At 44.8% G+C, this 25785-nt stretch overlaps 1 protein-coding gene across 1 annotated transcript; it reads left to right on the plus strand.

Annotated features, from left to right (window-relative positions):
• T265_09174 (hypothetical protein) lies at positions 1 to 25774 on the plus strand (the record flags this gene model as incomplete). Its single annotated transcript, XM_009175185.1, has 9 exons — positions 1 to 152; positions 188 to 272; positions 311 to 542; positions 581 to 709; positions 11090 to 11234; positions 12622 to 12815; positions 23080 to 23204; positions 24313 to 24595; positions 25514 to 25774. The coding sequence occupies 9 exons, from the start codon at positions 98 to 100 to the stop codon at positions 25772 to 25774; spliced, it is 1509 nt and encodes a 502-aa protein (XP_009173449.1).
• Between the last annotated feature and the right edge of the window lie 11 nt (positions 25775 to 25785).

Consider the following 25785-nt stretch of genomic DNA (forward strand, 5'->3'; position numbering starts at 1 on the left):
CTCATCCGTCTTTGACTGACGCGTGTTGGTTCGTGACTTGGGGCGTGATTTTCTGAATGGTCTACAGTGAACTGGGGTCTTTTCAACCGACCTCTTAATGCACAATTTATTCAACCCACATCCATTCTCAACCCCAGTCGGTATACTTACAGGTTGGTTTGTATTTACCCAAACCTCACTGTCACAGAACGTGCCACGGATAGTGGACAATCTACGGAGGATTGGTCTCTCATCTTAGAGATTTGTGACACCATAAACGAAACTGATGAAGGGTAGCTTCGTTTTGGAATATATAAATTCTGCTTTCTAGTCCCAAGGAAGCCATCCGGGCGATTCGAAAACGTCTTTCTTCCTCCGCTGGACGGGACCACACTTCCGTGTGGTACACACTGCTATTGTTGGATGCATGCATACAAAATTGTGGTCGACGATTTCACAGTCAAGTCGCAAACAAGGAGTTCTTGCACGATTTCTTAAAGTTGCTCTCACCTAAAAATGAGCCATCACAACAGTTGCAGAACCAAGTTCTGTATATGTTGAAGGTAATTATGATATGTAGAATTCAATCGCATTACAACAGAGCTGGGTCGAGCTTAATTGGGATGTTCCTGGCAAACGAGACATGGAAAAGATCTACACTACTTTGCGCCAGAAGGGTATCCAGTTCCCTCAGTCACCTGCCAATGAAATCTTTCTGAATTCAGTCCTTGTGAGTGAAGTTTTTAACGATTTTAGGTCACTTCTGTCTTTATGCTTTTATGCTGCTTGTTTACAATATGTATGGCTTGGGTATAGTCGATTAACATGGAGCCAATTGCTTGTTCCGAAAACCCTGGTCTAAGGCTGTTAGGTGTGCTATATAGACGGTTCTGATACGCTTGTTATAGTTATCACAATAGAAAAACGAATCCAGCATTGGTACGTCCTCGGTACGCTCAACATGACTTCTGTGAACTCATGTGATGTCTTCTAGAGTCATTTATTCTCTGAATCGTTATGCTTCTTGGTACAAGTTTTGATCTACTGTGATTTATTCAGTTAGATCTTCTAATCAAACAACACTGGTTTGTGTGTGTTCAAAGCTGACGCGGTCCTCTATTCGACTTCCGGATATGAACATCTGCGTTGTGTGAACTTTCCAGGAAGGTACATCTGCTATAGTAGCTCAGGTGTGAATACAGCTTGGGCGATCATCGATGCATCTGCATAGCTGGTTCAATGAAGAGTCGAGATTTAACCTGTCATTGTTTGGGCTTGTGTAAAGTGAATTACGAAGAAACTCTTACATGGTGCCCGTATACCTTTTATATTGAGATTTTTCCAAGGTGTTGTACATGAAATTCCTAACAGCTCTGCAATCTTCTGTGATTCGTGAACGTCTGCCGTTGCTTCATGTGATATTATCTTTCTTCCAGCCTCGAAGCAAACGATCTGTCGGATTGAAGCGCCAAACACGGGAACATCCCCCCAATGTCCAACAGAGGTCGTCTACGATGTCCACACTAAAATCTCGTGAGTGACACTTACGATCTTTCGTGTGACCAGTGGCTATCGTAACTTCTTTTTGGGTACATTGCTACCCCTTAGGAGGGCGTCCGCTCGACGCCGGCTGAAACGGCTTTTTCCATGAAAGTGCACTATGGAATCAATGGGTTAGGTCTTAGTCGCTTACTAGAAGTAGAACACAATACGAATCACACCGGAGCAGAAATTGAGTCTCATGTTATGTCTCCGTTTTTGATTCCCACAACTGGCGGAACCGTCGTCCTATAATGTTTATTACAAGTATATTCCGAATGAACTCGTGAGAACCGCTGAGTGTATACGGTTTAGCTATCGTCTGCTGTCGACTCATGTCCACCTTCCGGTCCATTTGAACGGTGTTGATTCTCTGTGCTTCCGAAGCAACTGGTGTAAGCGGGCAAGGTATATGGTTCCAGCTTCCTTAACTCAGTGTTGGCGGTTTATCGAAAAAGTGGTAGCTCGGGCGCGTCTACTGGTTTTTGATAGTATGGCTCTTGTTCTGTTTGCAAACTGCCAGGCTCAGCAAAAAGGCAAAAAACATTGTGACTAATCATCGCAGTTATCAACAAGAATAACTTCACTGTTTTTTGGTCATGGTGTTGTAGAGCTAAACTTCAAATTCTTCTTGATTTAGCGACAAATTTTGGTCGTATCGTCTTGCACGTCCACTTAGAGGTTCTTACTGTAAAACCATTGGTTTTCCAAACCGCAAAGAGCAGTAACTTCAGTCCAATAGCAGTACATGCTATCATCACTCCAGTTGACATTCTGATTTTTTTATTCACACACCTTTATCCTCAACGAATGAAGTCCCTGAAATTATAATGTTGAAGCAGAGAATATCGTTGATGTTGTTACTTTTCCTTCCTACGATTTGACGACTCTGCTGACCAGAAGCCGCCACCTTGAAGTAGTAGTTGAGCTTGTGTGCTACAATGAGCCCTCGAGCTGCGGTGACCGAAACTTCGTTTCATATGCTCCGCACATACTTTCGGTTGCGTACCAGTTTGTTTTTCTCGGGGGTTCACCTGAAGCTTAGTTGAAACTCCCGTTTGCGGTATTCTTCAAGCAGAACATTAGGTTGAAGGTTACTACGCCTACCTGGTGAATGGTGAATGGGCGTCCAAGAAGGGTGAAACTTGCCGTGGCTTTCGAAGAGTTTTCAGCGACCTTCTGAATATTTTTGTTCCACTTTGTTTAGCCATTTCGTACAATCCAAATGGGAACGGCCAAATGGAACATAAAGCTCACGCACTACTAATAATCCTATTGCGGGTCGACCTCTGCGATGGAAGTGTAAAGGCGTGTGGGGGGATATGTTTCCTCTAAGCGACCAACGTTTCCACACTTATGGAAGCGGAGGTGGCTCCCTTCTCGGTGGAAATGGGTCAGAAAAGATCAGCCTCAAGAGCTGCGTTGATGGGTTAATCATGACCACCAGCGGATTCAGATGGACGACAGGTATCTCCTGTTCAAGCTTACCCTTCCTTTTCTCTCTCTCGAATAATACTGCTTCTGAGACGTTAACAGGGACCCATTTCGGTCATGCACCTCAAATAGCTTATGACGAGCCCAACCGTTCCACATTTCACTCTTCAGTTGTCTAATAATCCTAAGAAAATGGCCCGTTGTATCTACTGCGTGGGATTGCCCCAAAACGCTTTATGAGACTGGATTCCAACAAACAATCTTTTCGCCATGCCATCTGGCTCAGTTAAAATCTGCAAAACCTGATGTGTTGGAGGGTATCTGTTCGCCTTTTCAGAATAACCTGAGGAGGGGACGTTTTATTGAGATTTGTCATGACATTTTTCATTAGCAGGAAAGAAGGATGGTGTCCTCCTTTATGGTGAGATAAACACTCAAGTTTGGCAAAACATACAGTCGCCTGGTGAATTCGGTATCGATGCTCATCTCACAGATAATTTAAAGTGACTTAAGTCTCGTGCTGAGTGTTGTCTGTTGCTGACCAGTACGAACATTGGACAAAATCCCTCTGAATTCATCGTCCGCAGACCAGTTGTAGACTACACTGGATTCTATGTCCACCGGTTCCTGGTGGAGAGCTTCAGCTTGATTCCGTTCATTCCAGTGTGCCCGGTTGTTTATCAGGTTGCTCTCTCTCAGGACAAGACAGGTCGACGCGGGGTCATTCAATTCATCACCTACAACGGAATTTTTTTAGCCAAAAACATCGGACTGATGTGGTTGAAAAGCCAGTAGTACTGCACGGACGCTCAGATAATAATCATTCAGGAGACTAAGTGGGGAAAGGAAATGAAGCTCATCTGTCATGTTTTAAGACTTTCCTAAATCTTGAGGCTTCTTGAGTCTTGTTTTTTTGTGAATCCGGTATTCGGTCTTCCTTGTGTGTTTCGGTTGAGATGGTCTTTTGCACGTAGAGGTGCGTAAATTGGATCCAGTTCGATGCACCTGTTGACCGAATCTGCCGTGAAGTACCATGCTTCGAGAAATCTTCAACTTAACTCGACGAACAACCACTAACCCACCGCTACGCACCACTATGCTCCCAGTTAACGCACTGATGATGTCACCTCGATTGGTACTGAAGCGTTTGAAATCAAATTGTCTAGCTCAGTGAAGATGCCAACGACTAAAACTTATTTCCGCCAATTCAAACAAATAGTCGTAGGAAAGTATGTAGCAGCAAAACGGTTTGCAAATGAGATGGAACGTCAGTTTAGTCGCCAAACTGTCGCCTTGACTAGTGAGCTGAATACTTGAAGAACAATTCAGCAAGTACTCAACGCAAACCCTGGAAGAGCCCGATGAACCTGAATGGAACATTGTCACCAGCAATCTAGCGCTGATGGCTGGATGGCTCTAGCAGATATTCGGATTCAATGCGAGCTACGTTCCTCCAACGTAGATAGGCACTGAATGTTTCGACTTTCCAGAGGTACTGTATCCCCGGTGCGGATTCTGGTGGTCCTATTATAAAGCCTTCGAAAAGAAGACCGAATACCGGTAGAATGGCGTACTTTGACGTCTAGTTAAACCATCAATAGCAACGCGCCAAAAGTATGCGAAAACCATAGCTATTATGATGTTTTCTGTGATTGTCTAGCGCAGATTAGTTAGTTAGCGGGGAGGACAAATTCTTATGGTCTGCACTGAAATTTTGACCTAACCGTGGCTATATCAACCACATCTTGAGACAAGTGCATGAACTACTCCACTCCTTCGAACGTCGTTTCCTCTTTCGCAGAAAGTTTCTGTTGACTCTGTCGATTCACAGAAACGATGTCGGAGTCTGACGATGAAAACCGTTCCAAGGAAATTCTTGTCCTTTATAAACTCTCTTTATGCCTGCTACCATTGACAAGTTCTTCCCTGAGCTTACTGTGTCCACTAGCACAAGCCAAGGCTACCCTGTTTCAATACTTCCCGTCGACTCTGTTGTCCATGTGCTAAATAAGAATTTTGCCTCTGACACCTCGAGGTAAAAGTAACTTTTTGGTGTTTGTTGCCAGACATTGAGTTAGTGGACGACATTGCTCGTTTTGGTTCAGACCTCTGGAGATACCGAGCATTGTGAGTAACCTAGATGGTTGTGTTGCAAGATTTGTCATGAGTTTCACATCTGCAAAGTGTAAAGTGCAACTGAATGAATCAAACCAAACCCTCATCCTTACAAAACGGCTAGTTGACGCGATGGATGAATTCATTCGCCTGAATAGTTGTCCAAGTCCTAACGGACCGGATGGAGACTTCTAGAATCGAAAAGGCCATATCAACTTTCGCCAGCCTTCGTTATTTATGGCACACCGGCGTGACGTTTTTCTGTCTGGAGCAGAATGTACACAGCAGTGGTGCGATCCGCACTACTCCATAGTTTGGAGGTATGGTATGAACACGCGTACTCATCATGATCATCAAAGACAGCAACACCACTGTTGACACTGATGCTTCACTGCCGTACAACCATGAACACGCCTAAATTTCTGGGTCTGGTCACCGATGTCTCCTTCGCAGTCAATGGCCCACGTATATTAAATGAGCTTCCCATTTCCCAGCCGTAAAGCCATAATTTATATGAAAATCTTATTGTGAAGGAAAGGAATAAAAGTGGATGTGGTAGGGGACTTAATGCTAATCTACCGCATTCATCCCGAGATGCATACACTTCCGGACACTCATTCAGAAACGCTGGATAGCAACTGGCAGAAATAACGCCATTGATATCGACCATATCGAACCATATTTTGCAGCGTCTCCAACCAGGCGTAGGAGGAATCACGCGGGCCCTATTCTAGATAGAGGGTCACACTGTCGGTACCCAGATTTTTTGTAAACTTTTTGTATCACTCTGTTTACACCACTCTGATTGGGCACAGAAAATAGCACTGTTCTCGCCAAAGAATGATCCGACATGCGCAATGCCTGACAGTAGCTTTTGGTGCTGGACGCACCCTTCGACTAAAGTTCTTATTACACAACCGAACATTCGTTTTCTGATTGTCCCTTTGTGGATGCACTAGTACCAGCTCAAATGGTACATGGTTCTGAGTCATCGGGTTGTCGGAGACTTGGAGGTGTTTCACTTCGACTGTTCGCAGAGACCACGTCATATGGCCATACAGCAAAACAGCCCGTACTACAGCCTGGTAAACACGTCCATAGAGCTTGAGAGATGTGCCACTTAGCCTCAATTCAACGAACGCGACTCGAACTGCAGAGAAGTGTGAATTGACCTCATGTGTCACAGTACAGTTGAAACTTGTACACCTTCCAAAAGGCGCTCCAATATCTCGACTATCTCCTCCGATCGAGTGGCTTGTTATTGGCTGCATGTCCAGGAGCCTGACCTTAAACTTTTGCGAAACACGTGCAAGGTGATGGGGTAATTTTGGTCAGTTCATCCAAACACACTTGTGCCTTCTTTTCGAAACCAGAACGACATCATCCGCAAATTCCAAATCGACAAGGTTTTTTCAGCAGCTCAGAGCTCAAAGCGTCCTTCTTTGAGGATACACGTGCCACTCTGATGCTTGATGGTTTCATCGCCAGTCGTTTTCGAGGAGCATTTGCGCATATCAACCAAAATAATCTTCGGCAATCTCTGCTCTATGTGCCTCTTCCATTCAACCAGGTTTTTCACGCCTCTGAAGTTCAACGTGTTCTCTTCGCATGGCAGTTTTCATTACCTCAGCAATATTGACCTCGTGGACGGTGTTTTTTCCACGCCTTTCCAAAAACTACGCATAAGTTTATATCTTCGTAGGCACTCAAATTTTGCTCCCTGTTCCCGGAAACGATGCCCACCTATACCCCATTGACGTCACAGCCACAGCAATCATTAGTGTTGACACTGGTGCTTGACCGCCGTACAACCACAATGTTTATTTTATTGTTCGAAGCCTCAACAATGAATAAAACTGGATTGGAAAGGGCCCTGGTGCTAGCCCACTCCAACCATTCTAAAACGCCTACACCCCCTAAACTCTCGAACAGACAGTCTGGAAAGAAACTGACAATATGTGCGCTACTGACGTCGATTAGCTGTCATTTCTTGCAACTTCTCAGACCAGCCCGAGGGAGGGTCGCGGGGACCCAATCCTAGTAGCCGGGCCGCCAAACAGTACTCAGACTCTTCCTTGTCCAATCGACAACCTGGTATGAAAAACTCAGTAGATGTCAAATTGAGACCCCTCATTATGGCTCAATGAGTCATCACGATAAGGTTCAGTCTATTCGGTTCCAGTTGTTTATCCAGCGTTTTTTTTGACGTGGCCATTCTTCGGCGTTTCATTATTTGGACGGACCGACTTTGATTCCTTCAAGTCATAAGGGTCTTTGAACCGGCGTCGAAAGTGCTTGTAAAAGTGCAATGCATCACGGAGGAAACAGTGAGTTTGACGTGTGTACACCTCATCCTAGAAGGCGGGGAACACCGACAGCACTCAAACGTTCATGCCCGTTTGCTAGGTCAAGGGCTGGCCACCTTTTTGCTTCCACCAGTCTGAATCGGACACGGAAAACAGCGCTTCTATCGCAAACGGTGGTTCGGCGTACGTAATACATGGTCTGAACAACGCTACTGCTGGACACTTCAACGGAAGTCCCTGTTGCACAACTGAAGACTCGCCTTCCAATTGCCTCGCTACGGATACGCCGACAGCTGCCCACACGAGCTATGGTTCTGAGACAACGATTGTCGGACACCTGAAGACGTCTGAGTTCCGCCGCTCCGCTTAGTCTCATAGTCATACAACAAAACAGCCCGCACTGTAGCTTGATACACACGTCCCTTGAGATTCAGGGTTTTATCGCCTTCCCGCCATGCAGATCCGTGTATTCACCTCATCTGTCACACTACAATCAGAAGTAATACAACTTCCAGGATACGTAAAACGCTCCACAACTTTCAGTGCCTTACACTGGATTGCAAGTGGCGTGTTTAGTGACTGGATGTCCACGAACATGACCTACACCTTGTGGGTGCAAAGTGCATACCAAAGAACGGGATGACTTTGGTCAGTTCATCCAAGAATACTTGCGCCTTCTCCTCCTCTTCGAACATCAGAACGATGTCGTCTGAATACTCCAGATCGACAAGGTTTTCGTCACGGGCTATTTGAAAATCGGGGTTTTGAAGACCATCCAGGGTTCGTCTCGTGATTTCATCGACCACGAAATGAAATAGGAATGGAGGGGATTGGCACCTTTGGCGGACACCGCTTTATGTACGGGAGAGCACGCCGTATACTCTCACGTCCGGAAATCTAAGTAGACAAAGAGCGTATTATGTTCACGAAATTCCGGGGCATCCCTTGGTGGACAGTCGTGTAAAGAACAGACCGGTCAACCGAGTCGAGTGCGCCATGAAAATCCGGGATACTAGAATTGTGGGTCGCTTTATACGTACGGCGTTGTTCTAGCACCTGACGGAGTGTGAAGATTTGGTCAATGCAACCCCTACCGGACCGTAATCATGCTTGCTGCTTTCGAGTCAGTGTTTGGCGGTGTTACCAGCTTACGACACTTTAATGTTGAGATACGTTGGATGGATATAGTCAAATGTAGTTGATACTGCTTAGTAGCTTTCACTGCGTGAAGAGAAATCTCCGGACTCACTTAGCTTCTTACAGTCTGTGGCATTCATAGACGTGCATGAGGGTAACTGCCGTGGTCAGCCACAAGCTCACTATTTTTCTCTCAATCCCCCACTCTTTTCACCATAAGGCAGCAGCGCATGGTGATTACTTTTGTGCCAGGAAGAGTATACCTCAACTTTTGAAAGCTCTTCTGTGAATATCTCGTCCTTCCTATTGCAAGTAACCTGGTTTTGCTTTCCTCTTGGAAGCACTCTACCTTGGAGACAGCACGGCATTTCAAGTATTGTCGCGTTAGAACTCCAATGCATTTTCGTCATTGTCTAGTAAAACTAGACATCTAACGCTGTCATCCGGGGATCTACCGTCTCCCACACAGTAAAAAATTTTCAAATACGTTTTGTCACGGTAGCCACCAACACTGGTAAGCCAAGCTCCACATCCGTAGAGACGAACCGCGCCCACTATACTGGAGCTGACACCAATCAGAGAAAGGTATAGGTCACAACGTTTCCACAGATGTTTCAGACGCGCAAAATTTTCCTCCAGCTCTGTTGTTTTACTGTGTAACCCTTAAGGTAGAGAAAACTGTTGTCTTTATCCAGCATGTCGCTACCGAACGTGAGTGCAGTCACAGCCTCTGCCAGTTCTGAACCACGGAACGCGTCGTCCAGCTCACCCTCAATCGCCAGCCGGTCCAGCACGGTCTGTACTTCTGGGATAGATTACTAGTCCAAACGTTGTTATCGGTGAAATTTAAATCTGTGAGTGTATTACCAAGGCGAAGTTCGATGCTTCTGTTTCGTCACAATTCCAATTCAGTGAAACGGATATCTTCGATCATAGTTTCGAAGATGCCGTACGCAAGAGAATGTGTTGGTGGGAGCAGGTGGTCTTATCTGCTAAATTCTCCTGCGATCTGGCTATATGATGCTTTCGCTAACCGAACTTTTTTACCCCTCCCCCCAAACACCTGTTAGCAAGCAGTTTCTTAAAACCACCCGGTCAATTAAATCCACTGCAAGGACGCCATACAGGAACACATTTTGGTGTACATCTTGCCTATCCATCTGTCTATCTTGGTTGATAGACAACCAGTGTATAAGAATGCGTGCAACTGTTTTGGCTGCTCCTACAATCATGGTGACTGAGCCATGTATTTCTTTCTGTTTTAGTAGGTGCAGCTCTTTTCTGACCGTAGGAGGATCTAAAAAAGATTAACCTTTGACCCCCTACAATATCCCCAAGTGGATCTACTAACCTGGTAGTCCAGTGGGAGCGCTCTGTTCATCGTTATAACTGCGATTCTCTGATCGACACAGCAGTTTCCATCCCTTAATGTTTAGTTACGAAGAAAAAGTTGATCCCACCTGGTCGATCTTGAAGGTTTTTTTGGAACCGTGCTGACCCTTTTCGCGCGACTGTTTAACTTATCAGACGCAAATGGCCTCCCATGACTCGCATCTGTCCGGAAATACAGTTCTGAACTGACAGATGTTGATACAGGCCTGAAGTTGTTTGCCACAACTTCAGAGGTTAAAAGGGTTTATATACGTTCAGGATCTGGTCCATAAAAGCCATATCACCCATTAATCAATTGCCAGTATGGACGTTTTGGAACACTGCAGGCGCAAAGAAAACTGGCAACTTTCAGTGAATGTTATCGCGAATGGTTGTGAAATGGTCTTCGACATAACCTCACCGCAACAGTATTGGGTCAGTACAGACGTTGGTGGTATAGTCTGTACATAATAACAGCAATATTCCTCCTAGAGTTTGTTGTTCCAGAATATTTGTTTTTATCATCCAGATTGGTGACCGAACTTCATAAGTATGACTAAGGAGCACTTCGTTTTCGTTAACTGTTACTTTCAAGGACAGATATACCGATTACCAGCATGGAGGGCAGCATGAATTAGAAATTGATATGAATGTGTGGTCGCACGCCGAAAACCTTAGCCATGTAAGTGCTCTCATCTCTATCGAGACTCATCAAATGAGCTTGGAGAAATCGGACACGTGACCCTTTGATTGGCTGTTCCAGCCTGTAATTCATATACCATGCATTCATCGTTGCGTTTATGCAGCTGGTAAATTTCGGTGAATTTCGGTCGATAAAGAGGTTATCTCCGCGATGGAAGTTAATCGTAGTCATGATTGTAGTCAGAATCATAACTTCCCAAAGTAAGCTGTCGTTGGCATACTGCTCTGCTGAACGGTGCAAGTTAAACAACACCCATCTTTCCACTTACCCATGACACCATAGTGCTTCACGACGATGTTCCTCATTTGGGTACGGCATTGCTTTTGATCGTCGTTTACATACACTGCCATCATTTCCGCACTTCACCATTCTTTCCGTTTGCTTTTCCCGTCCTTAAAAAGCCCCTCGTCAAATGAGTGTTGTGCCACACCCTTTGACAGCTACTGTAAACAACATATCGCCGTGCACTGTGTGTCGCGCTCATCCCAACCGACAGTCCTTACAGTCTTCTCAGGGTGTTTCATCGTCAAATCTACCTAATCAGTTCTACGCCGTTCCAATCGCATCGCAGGCTGCAGTCAACCGAACTGGAATGGGTGAAGTGTTCATAAACACGCACCCTGGCACGGTCCGCATTATTCAACAAACAGGTAGGCAGGTTCTTTTGATCTTCCAGCCACAGCTTTTGTATTCACCCTTTTCTCGACCAATGTTTTTCGGTAGATTTTCGTGTCTTATTGCTCCTAATTTCCAGTATTGTTTTCTTCCTGCCTGGGACGTGCGGTTCACACTCGACTCTTGAAGTTTAGGTACAATGACAACGGACTTCACTGGACTGGCGAAGTTTTCCATCCACCAACTTTTAACAAGTTGGCAATCAGATACCATATTTCCGGATTGCATCACTCCATTTATTCGACGCTCATGGTCGGTCTTCCTGTTTCGTCTCCACAATAGTTTTTTTGCGTAATAACAGGTATTTTGCGTACAACTGTGAATAAGTAGATAGGTAATCGTCGAACTAGATAGTTGGTTTCTGACGTCCCCCATCTCCCTTCATCGATACATTTTGTCTTCCTATCCGTCTGCTTCAGTAATCCAGCCGCAGGCACGTCGATCGGTTGTCCATAAAAGCTACCAACTACGTGTCGTTGCTCTCGCTCTCACATGCTATCTAGATACTTCATTGGTGCACAACAGCTGAGTTTGCGAGACTTTCAGTACTTGGGTGCTATTGATTCCGAACTTCAGCTGTATCTACTGCTGATGCAGTGGGTTTCGCCGATGTTGAGGAAGCCTTCTGTTCTCCTACAGAGATCAGAAATCCGTAAACAGCCCCCTCTGTGTCATCATCTCTGTGGGAACTGGTAATGTTCGAAATATGAACCGGTTTTTCATAATGCCTGTTTACTCGTCAACCATCACTAGTCTTGATTCAGTGAAAGAAATGGCTACCCACTTGTTGACCACAGTTCAATTACCTACCCGAGGCTTAGGGGCTTGCGTGTAATCTCCAACGCTTTCTATTTCGAATTTTCTTGATCGGGTTTTTTTGTCCCTCGGAATGTAATCGTGTTTTTTTTAGATATTCTGATTGTTTTTTCCAGAACCCTGACCATTTATGTAATTTGTTTAAGCATTATTTTACTGGTTGTTAGATCCCCACTTTGCTTTGTTACTGTATCCCAGGAGAACAGTGTATTATCCTGTCCCACCGTTCTGCCTGGAGGCTTTCTCCGTTCATCTAGCTCGACCGTCGTTTTATTAGTTTCGCAACTAATTGTAGTTCGAACAATCCAACTGTTTTCCCACGTATCGACCGGCTACATTTCCCTTTACGTTTCCAATATCTCTCCGCATGTTTTATTTAAATTCGCCTCTTTTGTTTGTGGGCGTTCATCTGTATCAGACTACGATACGCTTTGTGTCGCATTCCAGCCGAACCACTGAGTCGTTTTTTGCCACCATTACACCTGCGCCTCTCAATTTTTTTTTTCAAATATCCAGTCCTTATTTTCCCTTCTCCCATAATTTTAGATCATCGTTTTGTCCCGACAATGGATGCAATGGAGTTGGACGCTGATGGTACAGTCCGGCATCTTACTTCGACACAGCGTGTAAAACTTACACAAGACTTGTCTGTAGTAGAAACTAATGTGAATGTGCTCAATGATATGTTGGCAGAACTGCGGCCAGACTCAGTGAGCCAAGATGACCTAGTTCTACTTCAAGTAAGTTCGCCACTTCGCACTGTTGTTTTCGACTGCGCAGATGCATTTGAAAGACTGCTTCATCTCTGACTAAACTCAACCATTGGGCCTGCGAAAAGTCATATGTCGTTCAGGGTACGGATGTATAATCCTATCGTAAAGATACGAAGAGCGAAGGTCATGGCACTCCTGTATTTCTTTTGTTCCTCGGAGACTGTGAGGTGGACTCTCTGCTGATACAGTTTGGCTCTTTCCTCTGGGCTTCTGCTTTCGGATACGTACATGTTATCATCACTGACCACAAATTACTGGGGAATCTATGCGTATTTCTGTAACAGACATAGTCACAGTGCAAACTGTTTGAATACAGCAACAATGCCATGTATGGTCGTCGTTGTTTCGACACCAGACTGAATCAATGAGAATATAAAGTAGGGCTGGAAAAGAGAATGCACCGTCAGCATTCCTGCTTAGTGACCGTTTCGCACTGGACAGTCAGTCGACTCTGCCGATACCAGACCATTCACAGGTGTCTGACATCAACGACGTTACCCTCATCATCGATGCTGCTGCAGCTTAACAGTGATGCAATAAAGACACGTTAATTCTGTAGCTACTTTCTCAGAGCTTATGAAGAAATACTATAGAAATGTGTTTCCTGGCTAGTTTTAACTGATTTGACTAGGAAACAACTTGGAAGATATATATTTTGGCGGAATCTCAACGATTCAATATGCTTATCTGGTTTGTTGGGGCGCTGCTGAGATATCATATCTCTCTGGATGTAGGGGTTTCTCGAGTTCCAATCAAAATAGTCCGAAATATTGATTCCAGACATCAGAACAATGATACTACGACAGAGAATACTATCATGACATTACATGTCTACCATAGACAAAAGTCGTGACCAATTTGTGTACTAAGTGAATTATAATCGGTTAAATAGCATTCCCGACAAAGAACCGGATATATGGGCAGGCAGTCTAGGATGGTATCAGCTCAGCAATTCCCAACAAGAAATCCATCCGAATAAAACTCGTCTCTGGAGGAGCTTCATAACTGCTCCGTGTTGCTCACGACCTACTGTGCGACCCCTTCCGAAAAGCATAAAAATCTCCGTTATTTTGGTGGTTTCAAATCATTGTATGATGTATAATGTCATGTTTTATCGTCTACGTACATAGCAGAAAATTGGAAGTAAGCAAGCATCTGTATGAATGAGTCGAGAAAAGCCTTGATGTCTTCATCATAGAATCCCGTATCTCTTAAGCCTTTCTTTGTTGTAAGACGTGTCCAGCTCACTTTCTGTATTTCTTTGTGTTTGGTTCTACTGATCATACCTCTGCATTTATGACCAATATTTACATGCAAGGAAGTTAAGCTGCATTAGACGCTGGGTATTCACGTAAATTTAGTCCTGCCGAACCAACCAGAACGTTGCTCGATAAATTCTTACTGGGACTACTTCCTGGGAGAAGGTCTGATCGGTTGGAACTAGAAGCCCAATCCAATGTGCTCACTTGGCGCGAACACTAATCAAGTAATCCTTGCTGATTGACATGCAAAGCCCCAAGGCCGGAATCGTCGAAAAACATGGGTTATCCGAATCATAAATTTCTCTAACTTCACACACACCAAACCGTGCGAAGTCTTCGTCAAACGCTATTGTACTTTCTAATACACACCCAACGCCCGAAGCAAATGTCTCCATCAAAGAGACCGTCAAAACGGAAGTCGGGGACTCGCGGAAGTTCTGTTCAGATTCATATTCTATGTACATGTTTAACCATGTGAATGTATCACTGCAAGAGGCACAATTATCAGTCAACAAAGGAATGAATCAGCACTCAATGAGGCATGTATCACATGGATGGAATCAACACCTATGTCGGTCGATCCATCAGAACATACGAAACTGTCATAACCAATCCTCGCTATCGTTGCCAACACACTCCAGTTTATCATAGTAACCCGGTTGCACTGAAAAGTTCACGGGTGTTGGAATAACTACGCAACCATTTCAATATAAGTTTAGCCCCTACCCAGACGAGGGTTTCGGAAGAGCTATACATGACATGACTGATTTCATCGAAAAACTGTTCTCGCTATTCTTAAACAATATGAAACTCGCCACAAGTGGCGAAAACTATGTGTACAGCGAGAACAGTATATTGGCTACCTGGATGTGTGGAAATCTTTGGAAAATATTTGCATCGCGAACCCTATGACTGGTGCAATACTAGTGAAATCAAGAAAGCCTTCGAATGTGGAATTGCTTATTGATCAACATGCATTAAGCGAGTACAAGCTATTAGACATGAAAGTAGGCACCCAGGAGTGTTCAAACAATGACTTGGCAGCGAAGTGTGAAAGCCATTACCGGCAAACTCAGCTGCAATGATCATTTTGGAGACCCCGAGACGGGCCATATCAGTGGTTAGATACATTGTCAGACATGGTCCAGTCGTGCCCTCGGTGGTGCTCGTCCATCCAACCTATTGCCTTCAATGGATAGCCCCCTTCCCAATCCCCCCACTTAGAAGTCCGCTGACAGACCTATATTTACGCATCATCGGCTCCCAACTGCATTGCGAAGCTACCTACCCCAACCCCCAAATCATTGGTGGACGAAACTATGGCAGATCTCACCGCTGCATGACAAGTAAGCGGTACTTATAACTGATAATGATGATGATGATGATGGTTGTGGTGGTATGGCTCTTCTGACGGCAATAGCATCTGATGATCTCGACGATATCCAGTGTTCATTCAGTGGAGTCGGATGGCTTGGACAAACAGTTCTGCAAGCTGACAGCATAGCTTCTTTAATTCGCTTCCATTCAACCCCCAAACTATCTTCGTCATCCACATGACCGTACATTTCCAGGGGCTTTCTAGCCAGATCAGCTCAATACACTTGAGCCACTGAAAATTATCAAAGGGCTTGAGTGGAAATGCTCTGTTTTGGCAAATGTAGTGCTGATGGAAAGCTAAGTGGTAACCGGGCTCGCACAATGGCATGATCACAGTTGAGCTGCATACACCAGAGGGAACGACAATGTTTAATTGACGCTCTCCATGGGTAACTGGTGACCGCATGGCCAACTTAAGTTCATGCCTGTCTTGAGGTTTGTGGCCTTCAGATAAATCGATGTGAGCGTTTATGTTGGAAGCCCGTACTGTCCAAGAACAGACGACAAGCTGCACACAACTGAAGAATTTGATCCACATTGTCCGTACGCTGGGCGTCGTCTCTAGATCTATCACCTAACTGTGCTTCTTCTCAATTTAGTCGACCAACTTGAGCATTCATATGACCCGCTAGGATTACTATACCCATCTTCTTTGATGACCGAATCGGTCGTGACAGATCTCGATAAAACCCGTCCTCAATCTCGTAACTGCTGTCTGTCGGGGCGCATGCCGATTCGACATCGTTTACCGCACCGACCTGCACTGATCTTGATTGAGCCAGACAACTGCACAGCGCAAAGACTACTGTTTACCAGGATCCATTCTAGTAAGGTGCTTTTAGCCTTGGCGGCTGAGTACAACTTTCACACCGTAGATACAAAGAGTCATTGCGTCAGGTTCACCAGATATCCGAATAATGAAATGTGGAACCTCTGAGCTCGTCCTAATTGGCTTGAGGTACACGACCGAAGTGGAGTCTTGCATACGTGTTTCGGAAACACAAGATATACCGACAGATAAGAAAAACAACATTTCGGCAAGAGATACCCGTAGCTCAATTCGAGACATTAAAGGTTTCAAGGTGGATCAGATATTTTGAGTTTAGTAAGTGATTATTTTGGTTTATTTGTCTAGGCGACGGTTTAAACACGGAACAGTGGCTATTGGACTGACAGTTGGGTTGACACACTGCATCGTTCGATGGGTGGGGAGGGGTGTAAGGGAAGGCCGGTAAGCGAGGAGCTGTAAAAGCAAATGATGCTCCCCGCTGTTCCTAGCTGTAGAAGCGGGGTTGATTGAGTTGCCCCACCTTGGACCTTTGTTCGAGTACCCTACCCCTACCCTCTGACTCAGATATCTGAACCGCAAGACAGCAGCTGTTTGGGTTTTCTTTGAAGACCCTTCTCGGAGCCAATTACTCAATATTCTGTCCCACTTGGATTCAAGGGCCGGCCTCGCCTGAGGGCGAAGGGAGTAAGATATTACTGTTTCGCTCCCAATGCTGCGCAAACCGGGAGCCTTTTGGTTTTAAAAGCATTCCGACCGTATTGAATGGTGCACCGGTGGGCACGGCCAATCATTAGACGATCGAAGTGTGAGGTTCTTAGGGCCGACTTTTTCCAACCCCTTCTTCCTCGGAGTAAGGCGGCATTTCTATTTCCCTTTTTATGAATATGCTGGTCGTCTGAAGGAAACGCCTTATTGGCTTCAAATTCCTATCGCAGAAGACCGCCTCGTAATACGATTACTCGTGAAGGGACTCGACATTCTTCGTCGGGCTGTCCTCGTTGGCCTTTCTGGCATTGGTAAACCTTTGGGAACTGAGTTAAAACCTGTATAGCCCGCAGATGTATTGCAGCACTCAAGACCGACCATTATGACGCGGTGACATCTTTAGGTCGAGCTCACGTGGTACGTCAAAAATCAGCGTTTCAATAACAGATGAACATGTGCATCAGCTGTTTTATCCATTGTTCACCAGTGCGCCTTCATTTAAAACAGTAGAGTTTGTATGCTTTTTTTACTTTCCATCTGTAACTGCCATTGAATCACCTTAAGGTTGCAAGTGTAACACCTGCTTGGTAATTATTGGCACTGTCCGTCGTCAAAGTGATGGATTTGATATAAGCAGTTCACTCGGTTCTTTTGTAAGCAAGCATCAACGCACCAGTTTAAAACCAACTACCTTCTTATAAAACGACTCATAAATAATACATTCGTCGTTTGTTCCTCCCAAGCCTGCATCAAATCCGCCCACACTGCACTCATCTTCCGAGGAAAAAGTCTAACACTTTCCAGTTTTTGGACAAGCGCAGGAAGAATCATTCAAAGGCCATGTATACCGGCATTCTGCGTGTCCAGGCTTCTCCGGTCCTTCATATTTAGTTGGCCTACAGTGCCCATAGAATCTGCATCAGTGACAGTCCTGATGCTGGGCGGCATCTTGTTTTTAGAGCCTTAATGCTCAGAATATTTTCAGTTGCACAAGTTCCGTTTGCATCTTCTTGCCTTCTAGGCGCGAAATGCTTTCCAGTACACTAACTCATTGCCTCATCACTTGTTTGAAACGAATTCCCAGCGGAGCACGATTCGGAACACTTAAGCAGCTCTCTTTAAGTGATGAACTCTTCGTTTGTTTGTCAAGCAAACTAATTGGGTCTTACCGCTTGGTTTTTATCTGAGGGAATTCGCGCGCATAGATCAGGGTCGTCGAGAATCGAACCGGTCAAGCGATGTTTCCAAGTGTGGGCAGCTTGGTTGCAGCTGCCTGGTTGTTTGTTTGCTGTTCCAATTTGGCGGTTGGACTGCAGCCCAATATGTCTGACCAGGCATATGGCCTTTCTGCAGTTGTGTTTGACAGATGAAACGCTTTCGAAGTAGTCTTTGCTCGTCTTTGTTCTGATTTGTTCATCACTCATGTTTGTTTGATAAGGCCACCCACCATACACGCAAAGCGTACTTGTCGAGAATCTTCGTTACCCTTGTCTGCCACAGTGATGAACTATGCAGTGAAGGAAAGTAAGGCGAACGATATTAACAGTAAAAGTTCTCACTTTTCAAATTAGTGATTGACAGTTCTTGAGATAGACAGTGGTAAAAGCCAGCGTAAAATCTAGATCAAACGAATAGAAATGGTGCCTGATCGAAAAAAACATAGTAACGTGGTATGGCTTTAAAAAGGTCAAAAATAAGAGACAAGTTATTTCGATGCCAATACGATAAGCATATGTTGGGTGAAGTCCCACGCTAAAACCGCCTTAATGCTAGCAATTAGGCGCTACAACGCCCAATAAGCTAAACTCGCACGTGATTGTGGAGAGGATCGGGCGGCTTGCTGGTCCAGCCTCAAGCCGATCCTTGATTGGTTGGAATTGTGAGCCCAACAACCAGTCATCTTCCAGTATCTACCGAATGCAGATTGCCAATGTCGTATCCAGAAGGCTCCTGTTTCCCGAATATCTTTATGTCCACCTTAACCATGAGACTGTACATTGGTTATCGGTTTGTTTTGAACGTCTACTACGCTCTGTATCCTTGGTGGTTTTACTACAAGCGTTAGTCTGAGAGGCTCAAACCGAGGACTGATCTGAGGATTTGCCGTTATTACAGAAGACCACGTTTTTAAGTAGCATCCTTCAGTCCTGTGGAACCAGATATATCCAGTTACCGGATATTAGGTGAAGTCGGCTCCAGTCGTTAACATGCACTTTAGAATGCACCAGGAACTTAACGAATCACTATGCTACCTCGCCCCGTTCCTGTGTTAGCTCCTCCCATCTAAGCGACAACCCACAACATCAATTTGTAGGTAGTTTCTCATTTTTGCGTTTTGACTGTAGCGTTCCGTATTTACAAGAAGACTCTGTTTAAGAGACATCTTCAAGGCAATAAATATGCTATCCAATTTTTGGACGGAAAGTATCTCATAGCTGTAGCACATCAACGAACCATAAACAGAACAGCCATTGTTTGAGTAGTTTGCAACTTCAACTGTGACCTTAATCTTATTTTTCTCGCCCTATAAGTCGGAACAAACGAGTTGTAAGCGTTCAAACGTTCTATATCACTTGTCCAACCGGTGGCAGTAGGTTTTGCAGGAATCTAAAGATTACTCATCCTAGTTGAGCAAGATGGAGCAATAGCGGAGTTGCTAAAGTATTGGGTTATATCCACTGTTAGATGTGGCACAATGTTTAAAGCAAAACAGTCGTCGATGAAATCTAGTTTCGTTCCGCTCGTTTTTTTGCAATAGAACTCCTGCATCCGGCAGGCTGAACGCGGATGTTGACGCGCTTCAATACTCATTTTCTGCAAGTCTGTGGACTTTTTGATAACTCGGCAGTTCATCTACTGGCCCCTTGATACGTTTACAGTTCCATGTTGCTTACCATTTACTAATAGGTTTGCGCAAAACCGTTGTCGACCATTTACATATCCCCAAGATGTTTCAACCAGCTAGAGTTCCTCCTCGCAATAGCTTTGCAGTCAGAAGACGCCGTTTGTCCATAATATAGATCGCATGGCATATCTCAGTTACCCCTGAAATGATTCTATGTGGTACTCACGGGGCGAAACCCGTTGTCTCGCGTTCTGTTGAGCAACCGTCGTCAAACATCTCATGCTCTTAAAAGTTACTATCAGGAAGGTCAGCTTCCTGAAAGCAACCACTGAATGCCCGAACTCTACCGAGACCCTCAGCTCCGCTAGATGTTGACCAGACAGACAACGCCCCCTCAATATGCAGCGCGTCACAGCCTTGCATCAAACCTAGACAGCGCGAGTCAGCGTTGATCAAGGTCAGACAACGCCCCTGCAATATGCAGCACGTCGTAGCCAGACCGTGTGCGTCAGCATTGGATCAAGTTCAGACTGTCTTTCCAATAAAAAGCTTGAGGCCGTTGTACTTTTCGCACTCGCACGCACTCGCGCTCTCGCAACCACTTTGTTGGAATATAGCTATTGTGTTCCCTTCCGTGAGCCTTTTTCTCTCCGAAACTAGGCACTGGAGCGGGTCAGCAGCAGATACCACAGGCCGGCGAATCAGCAGATTTAACAGTTACATCTTGGCGACTCCCCAGCTCCCGCCTCATGGAAAGTTCTCAAACGAGCAATATCACGGAGAAAGCAACTTTCGATACTCTGAAGTTTCTTTATAGGCAACAAGGGGAAATGTCCCATCATTGCTGGTATAATTTTTTCACCTACTTCTCTGGTGTATCGACTGGACACTAGCGGCTGAACACATTCGGATCAGATCCCCCTATTCGAATGAGTTTATCTAACTGGGAATCTATCAATATGTTGTTCTATTCTATTTTTCCATTCTGTTTTTCTACGGGAGAAGGGAGTGAGGTTGCTCAAGTGGATATTCATCACTCTAATGGATATCGACCGTATCGGTGTCCGACTCGCTTAGTTGTAGTACATCAGGATATAAATGCACGGAAGAAATTAGTCCTTAGTTTGTGGGGAAATTGTTACAATAAGCTGCTGGATAGACCCAAAGCTTGTCGTGCATATTTCAACAAATGTGAGACGCAAATCGCATGTGTTTGTCAAGGAATCGCTGGTATTTGTTTGAAGTGTTTTGAGAGGTTGTTTAGGCTTCTACCCATGCCACTTTGTCAGTCTTCAGAAAAAGAACCACTTTGCTACCTGAATAAAGTTGTTATTTCCTATGAACAACACCACTGAAGGCGTGTGATATTACACCATCTTTTGGAAAAATTCTATGCATCTTTTGCGGTTAGCTCGGATGCTACGAATTCGGTTCTTGATTACGCATTCTATCCGGAGAGAAGAACTCCACAATAGACATAAGAGTTATCGGACAGATGTTGGATACACGTCTCTTTTTCGCCATTTTATATCGTTTCTATCGGTCTCTCTTAGTGGTTGTTTCTCCTCTGGTGCTCGTTTACGCGTTCTTCTATCTTCACATTGCTTAGCAATTACAAGTGCCACCAGCAGGCTGGTAAAGGCTTGTAATTAATAGCGGAAAGTTCCTTTGATATTGACTAACTACATTGCACATTCTTATCTACGATGGACACATTTATGGTCGCTTTCCTCACCTTGTTTTCAAAAGCAGCAACTAAACTTCAGTACCATTCGAACGCGTAACTGAAGTACTGAATATTTTGCTTCCGTGGATGACTGCGATAATATAACGGCAATTATAAAGATGTTCTCCTCAGTGAATGGGTTTGAAGATCACCACTATGGTCCGTATTACACATTGTGGCAGCAGCATTCACTTCTATTTTTATCGCGCTAACCAACCTATTTCTTCTGCATTCCCGTCCCTTACGATCAATATTTCAAAGATAGATGCATTCATTCCACGGGGTTTTTCTATGAAGAAAGGACACTATTATTTCCACTTTCCCTAACAAGACAGAGCGATTGATACGAACTTTTGCATCCTAATCTGTGATTTTAGCGAACCCTGTTGTTGGCCAATTGCACTGTTGGTAGTCTGTTTTTGTTGTAAACTCATTCGTTCTAACGTCACCCACGTAATCGGCATCCAGCATGCCATACCATACCTGATAGACATCACATCACAGTCCAAGCCGCTTACCGACTGTCTGAGATGACCTCTTCATACGAAGTGAATCGGTCAGTTGTAACACCCTTTCGGTGCCTAGCTGCCATGCCACCCGAAGGAAGCACGAGGGTTGAGGTATTGCCAGGTTGCTGAAGCTTGGACATCGGAAGTCGAGATGCAGAAGTCGGGTTCGAACCACGGATCTTCTGGTCAGTAAATTCCCGCCCCTGTTCATACAGAGGGACGTGGACAACGATTTTTAGACCAGGCGCATGTTTTGCTGCCGTAACAGTTCGGAAAGCGCAGCGTTCCAAACCCGTCTAGTTGTCTTATCCCTTTCTGCATGTGGACTGGAGTCCTCCGTTCGACTTTTATTATTCAGGCCCATTTCATTGCTGACGCCTGTTCGTCTTTTTGTTGGGCCGTGAATGTCGCATGCTTCAAACGTTAGATACGATCGCTCCATACTCAGCATGGTAAGAGCCTTAACCTACAAAATTGTGACCTCCATCCATCTCCGCTTCAGGGGAACTCCACCGTCTCTCACGGTTATTTGAGAACCATAGTTCTGCGATAGTTTTAGAACCCCGAATGTCATTGTATGGGTCATCAAAAACACTCGTAACTTCATTTCTGAGCGCCTTGGCTTGTCGTCCCTTTTCGGATAACTACGTCAAGATTATTCAAAGTCCGGTACACTAGAGGTTGTCGGGCTGATCCGCGCATACCGATTAAACGATCCCGTTGTGTGGTTGCCAAGTTTAGGAAGACAATTGCTTACGTGCTATCTAGCTCCTTTCCACAATAAGAAGATTCACCTAGTTGTTTAGGGACATTTGAGTCTGCGCAACCAGCCCTATAACTCGAGAGCAGTTTGAATCCCTCTGAAGAAGAAATTTATGTGGTATGGTATGCACCATGGTATTCTCATACGCTTCTTTAAAGGTATATGTGCTCACTCCGTGCCCGATTCCACTCTCCCACTCCAATATGCGCTTAATCTGACCGTGTGTCACTCTGGTTCTTCATATGCACCTGTAGGAACTCGTCCAGACGTGTCGTTCGATGCATCGGCGCGTTATTGAATTCCTAAGCCAAGTCTCCGACGACGAAGTAACTCCATCCCTACTCCAAGTCAGTGATAATTTGAACAGTGCGTTCCTACGGTAAGTTTATGAATTTTTTGGCCGTTATTCAGTTTGCTGCTCGAAAAAGCTGAACCGGATACCCGGATGAGTTGAAACCAGAGACGGTCCAATGGTCGGTTGATGACATGACAATACTTGGCAGGTCAATACTAGTGATATCTCTATTCCGAAGGACAACAATTTGTGACCATGCCTCTTAACTTAATTCGGCCTCAATTGGTGGCACAAGTTCTTCAATTATTCATGTGGCTGTCCTCCGTTAATCCACAGAAACCCAGACCCGTTGAAGGTTTCATAGTTTTACTTTGTCCTTTGTGAGCGTTGCCAGTTATTCTTCCGTCATTTGTAATTCAACCTTTGAGGAGATTTTTTCCTATTGTGGGCTGGCTACCAGTTAGGAGATTGGATTGTATTTAGGCTCATGATTCTTTGTTTAATGACATTTCGCTTGTCCCTCACGACTTTTTGCCTACTCAGCAATGTGCATGGTCAGCTTTGAACCTATATAACGGGTCATTGGCGCATCGGCTGGCATTTTGCGAATAATCCCCGTCGAGTTCCATTGGAATGGTTCCTAATTCAGTCCCTAGAGTTTATAGTTGAACCACACTGATTATTACCCATGAGTCTGTGTATCTTTCTTTTGGTCACTTTTCCGGGAGATTGTTGCTTAGTTCTAGTTTATGCATTTGTGCAGCAATTTTTATACACATATAGTCGACTGCCTGTATCGTCCCCAAACAGTACTGAATTTTCTACTCACGACAACTGTTCTGTCCTAAACTTTGACAGCTGTGTGTGGTACAAGATCAGATCGTGAACTTTGGAGAATGCCATGTTAATGGTCTCCAGTATCAACAGGTTTGAGTGTTGCTGCTTCCCTCTGGCATTACCATAGTAGTTTGCTTGAGAAAACCAACACGATCGACCCAGTGAGCTGTGAACCTTCAATCAATGCTAAGATTCTAACAGTTCGTTTTTGTAGGTATGGAAGTGATACTCCCTTCTATCCAAGAAGAATGCAATAGTATGTCTAGTATGCTCTGAACTCACGCACATAGGTTTTGCACAGATCCCCAGGCTTTTTCATTGCGATATTTGTAATTATTCTGCCTTTTTGCAATAGGTATGATCGTTTTGAACGATATCGTCAACGCGCTATACAACTACGCGCGGGCGGTATGAGGTCTTCATCTTTAGCCGCACTACCTGCAGCACATACCAGACGTCAGCAACCCGCCGCTATCACTGGAGGACAACTGCTCGCAATTGCCGACAGTGACCCGTGTGCTTCCACCCCCAACGGACTTCAGCTATCCATTCCTGCGGTTAACGGACAAGTCAGACGTAACAACATTAATGACGATGATGATGATCTCCTAATTGATGTCAGCGAAGGACTAGGCGGAGTAAGTTTGGAAGATTGTATGAATTCGACTGCGCACTCACCAACCTATGAAGGTATCAGAGGCGTGTTCAATAATTGTCATCGTGTGGCTAACTACAGAACGCCATGCGGATGTAATTTGGGTTCGACTTTTTAGTGATGCATAACCACAGTTTATCTGAGGCGGACACTATTAGGCTCAACAGATGGGTTGCACCCAGCCTTTAATGCCTTCCGGAATGTTAGGCCTACATTGGTGCTGGAAGTTACCTTACTATGGGTGACGTGGTGAGCCACCAAACCAACTACTGCCTACACCTTGGGTCTCAGCTGTCCAGTTGTTCCAACTTACCTTGTGGGTCGCCACCCCTATGTCCGTCCGCCAGTCTTTTTCCTTCGAGTTTACGCCACGTACAGTGTCTTTAGTTTGTGGGACATGCTGCTCACTACAAGCCGCAAATGGCATTGCCCGTGATGCACATGAGTCTATCAGCTTCGTTCGGTGTGACAGGTAAATCCGGAAACAGATAGCACTACACTATGTTCCCTTTTAGTACATCATATTGATAATCACATCATTCTAGGACATTTTTGCGCACACTTTTCATCTTGAGTTATGATTTGAATGTCCACTTCATTTGGACGACCTCATTGAGTTTTTAACTTCGGAACCTATTGATACGGTTTGTTTGTCGGACGTGTATTCAGGCGCGAAATACCATTTCGATTCATCATCTTTAAGCTTGAATTTCAGTCTTCTTTCATTGGGTTAGTATTGTATTAGAGCTTGATATCTTTGGACAAGAACTTTCTATCCGCTCTACTGTACTTTTCGCTTCCAGATATCGGATTCGTGCAAAATCAGACGATTATGCAACTTTCATATCCAGTAGCACCTTTCTCACTCTAACCCGTTTATTCTTTTTCTCTTCTGTAACAGGCTGAGACAACACAACCGGTCATCGATTGTGACGAGGTGGCCCAATGGCTTGCCGTCCGACAGTTGGTTCCAGTTTCTGGTGAAAGCGGTGAATCTAGTCGATCAGGCCCAGCGATGCTTGCTCTACAACAGGGCATCCATGCCATGTCCTTGTCACCAACTACGCGGACGATACAGGCCAGTGTTTTCCTCGCACTCTTCCTTGAATATTCCCTCAATCCAATCTTAGTTGTTGATCATTTATGGCTTAGGTTGTTTTAAGCGTCAATTTA

Source organism: Opisthorchis viverrini (assembly GCF_000715545.1).
Source record: "Opisthorchis viverrini unplaced genomic scaffold opera_v5_261, whole genome shotgun sequence".
NCBI classification, from domain to species: Eukaryota; Metazoa; Platyhelminthes; class Trematoda; order Opisthorchiida; family Opisthorchiidae; genus Opisthorchis; species Opisthorchis viverrini.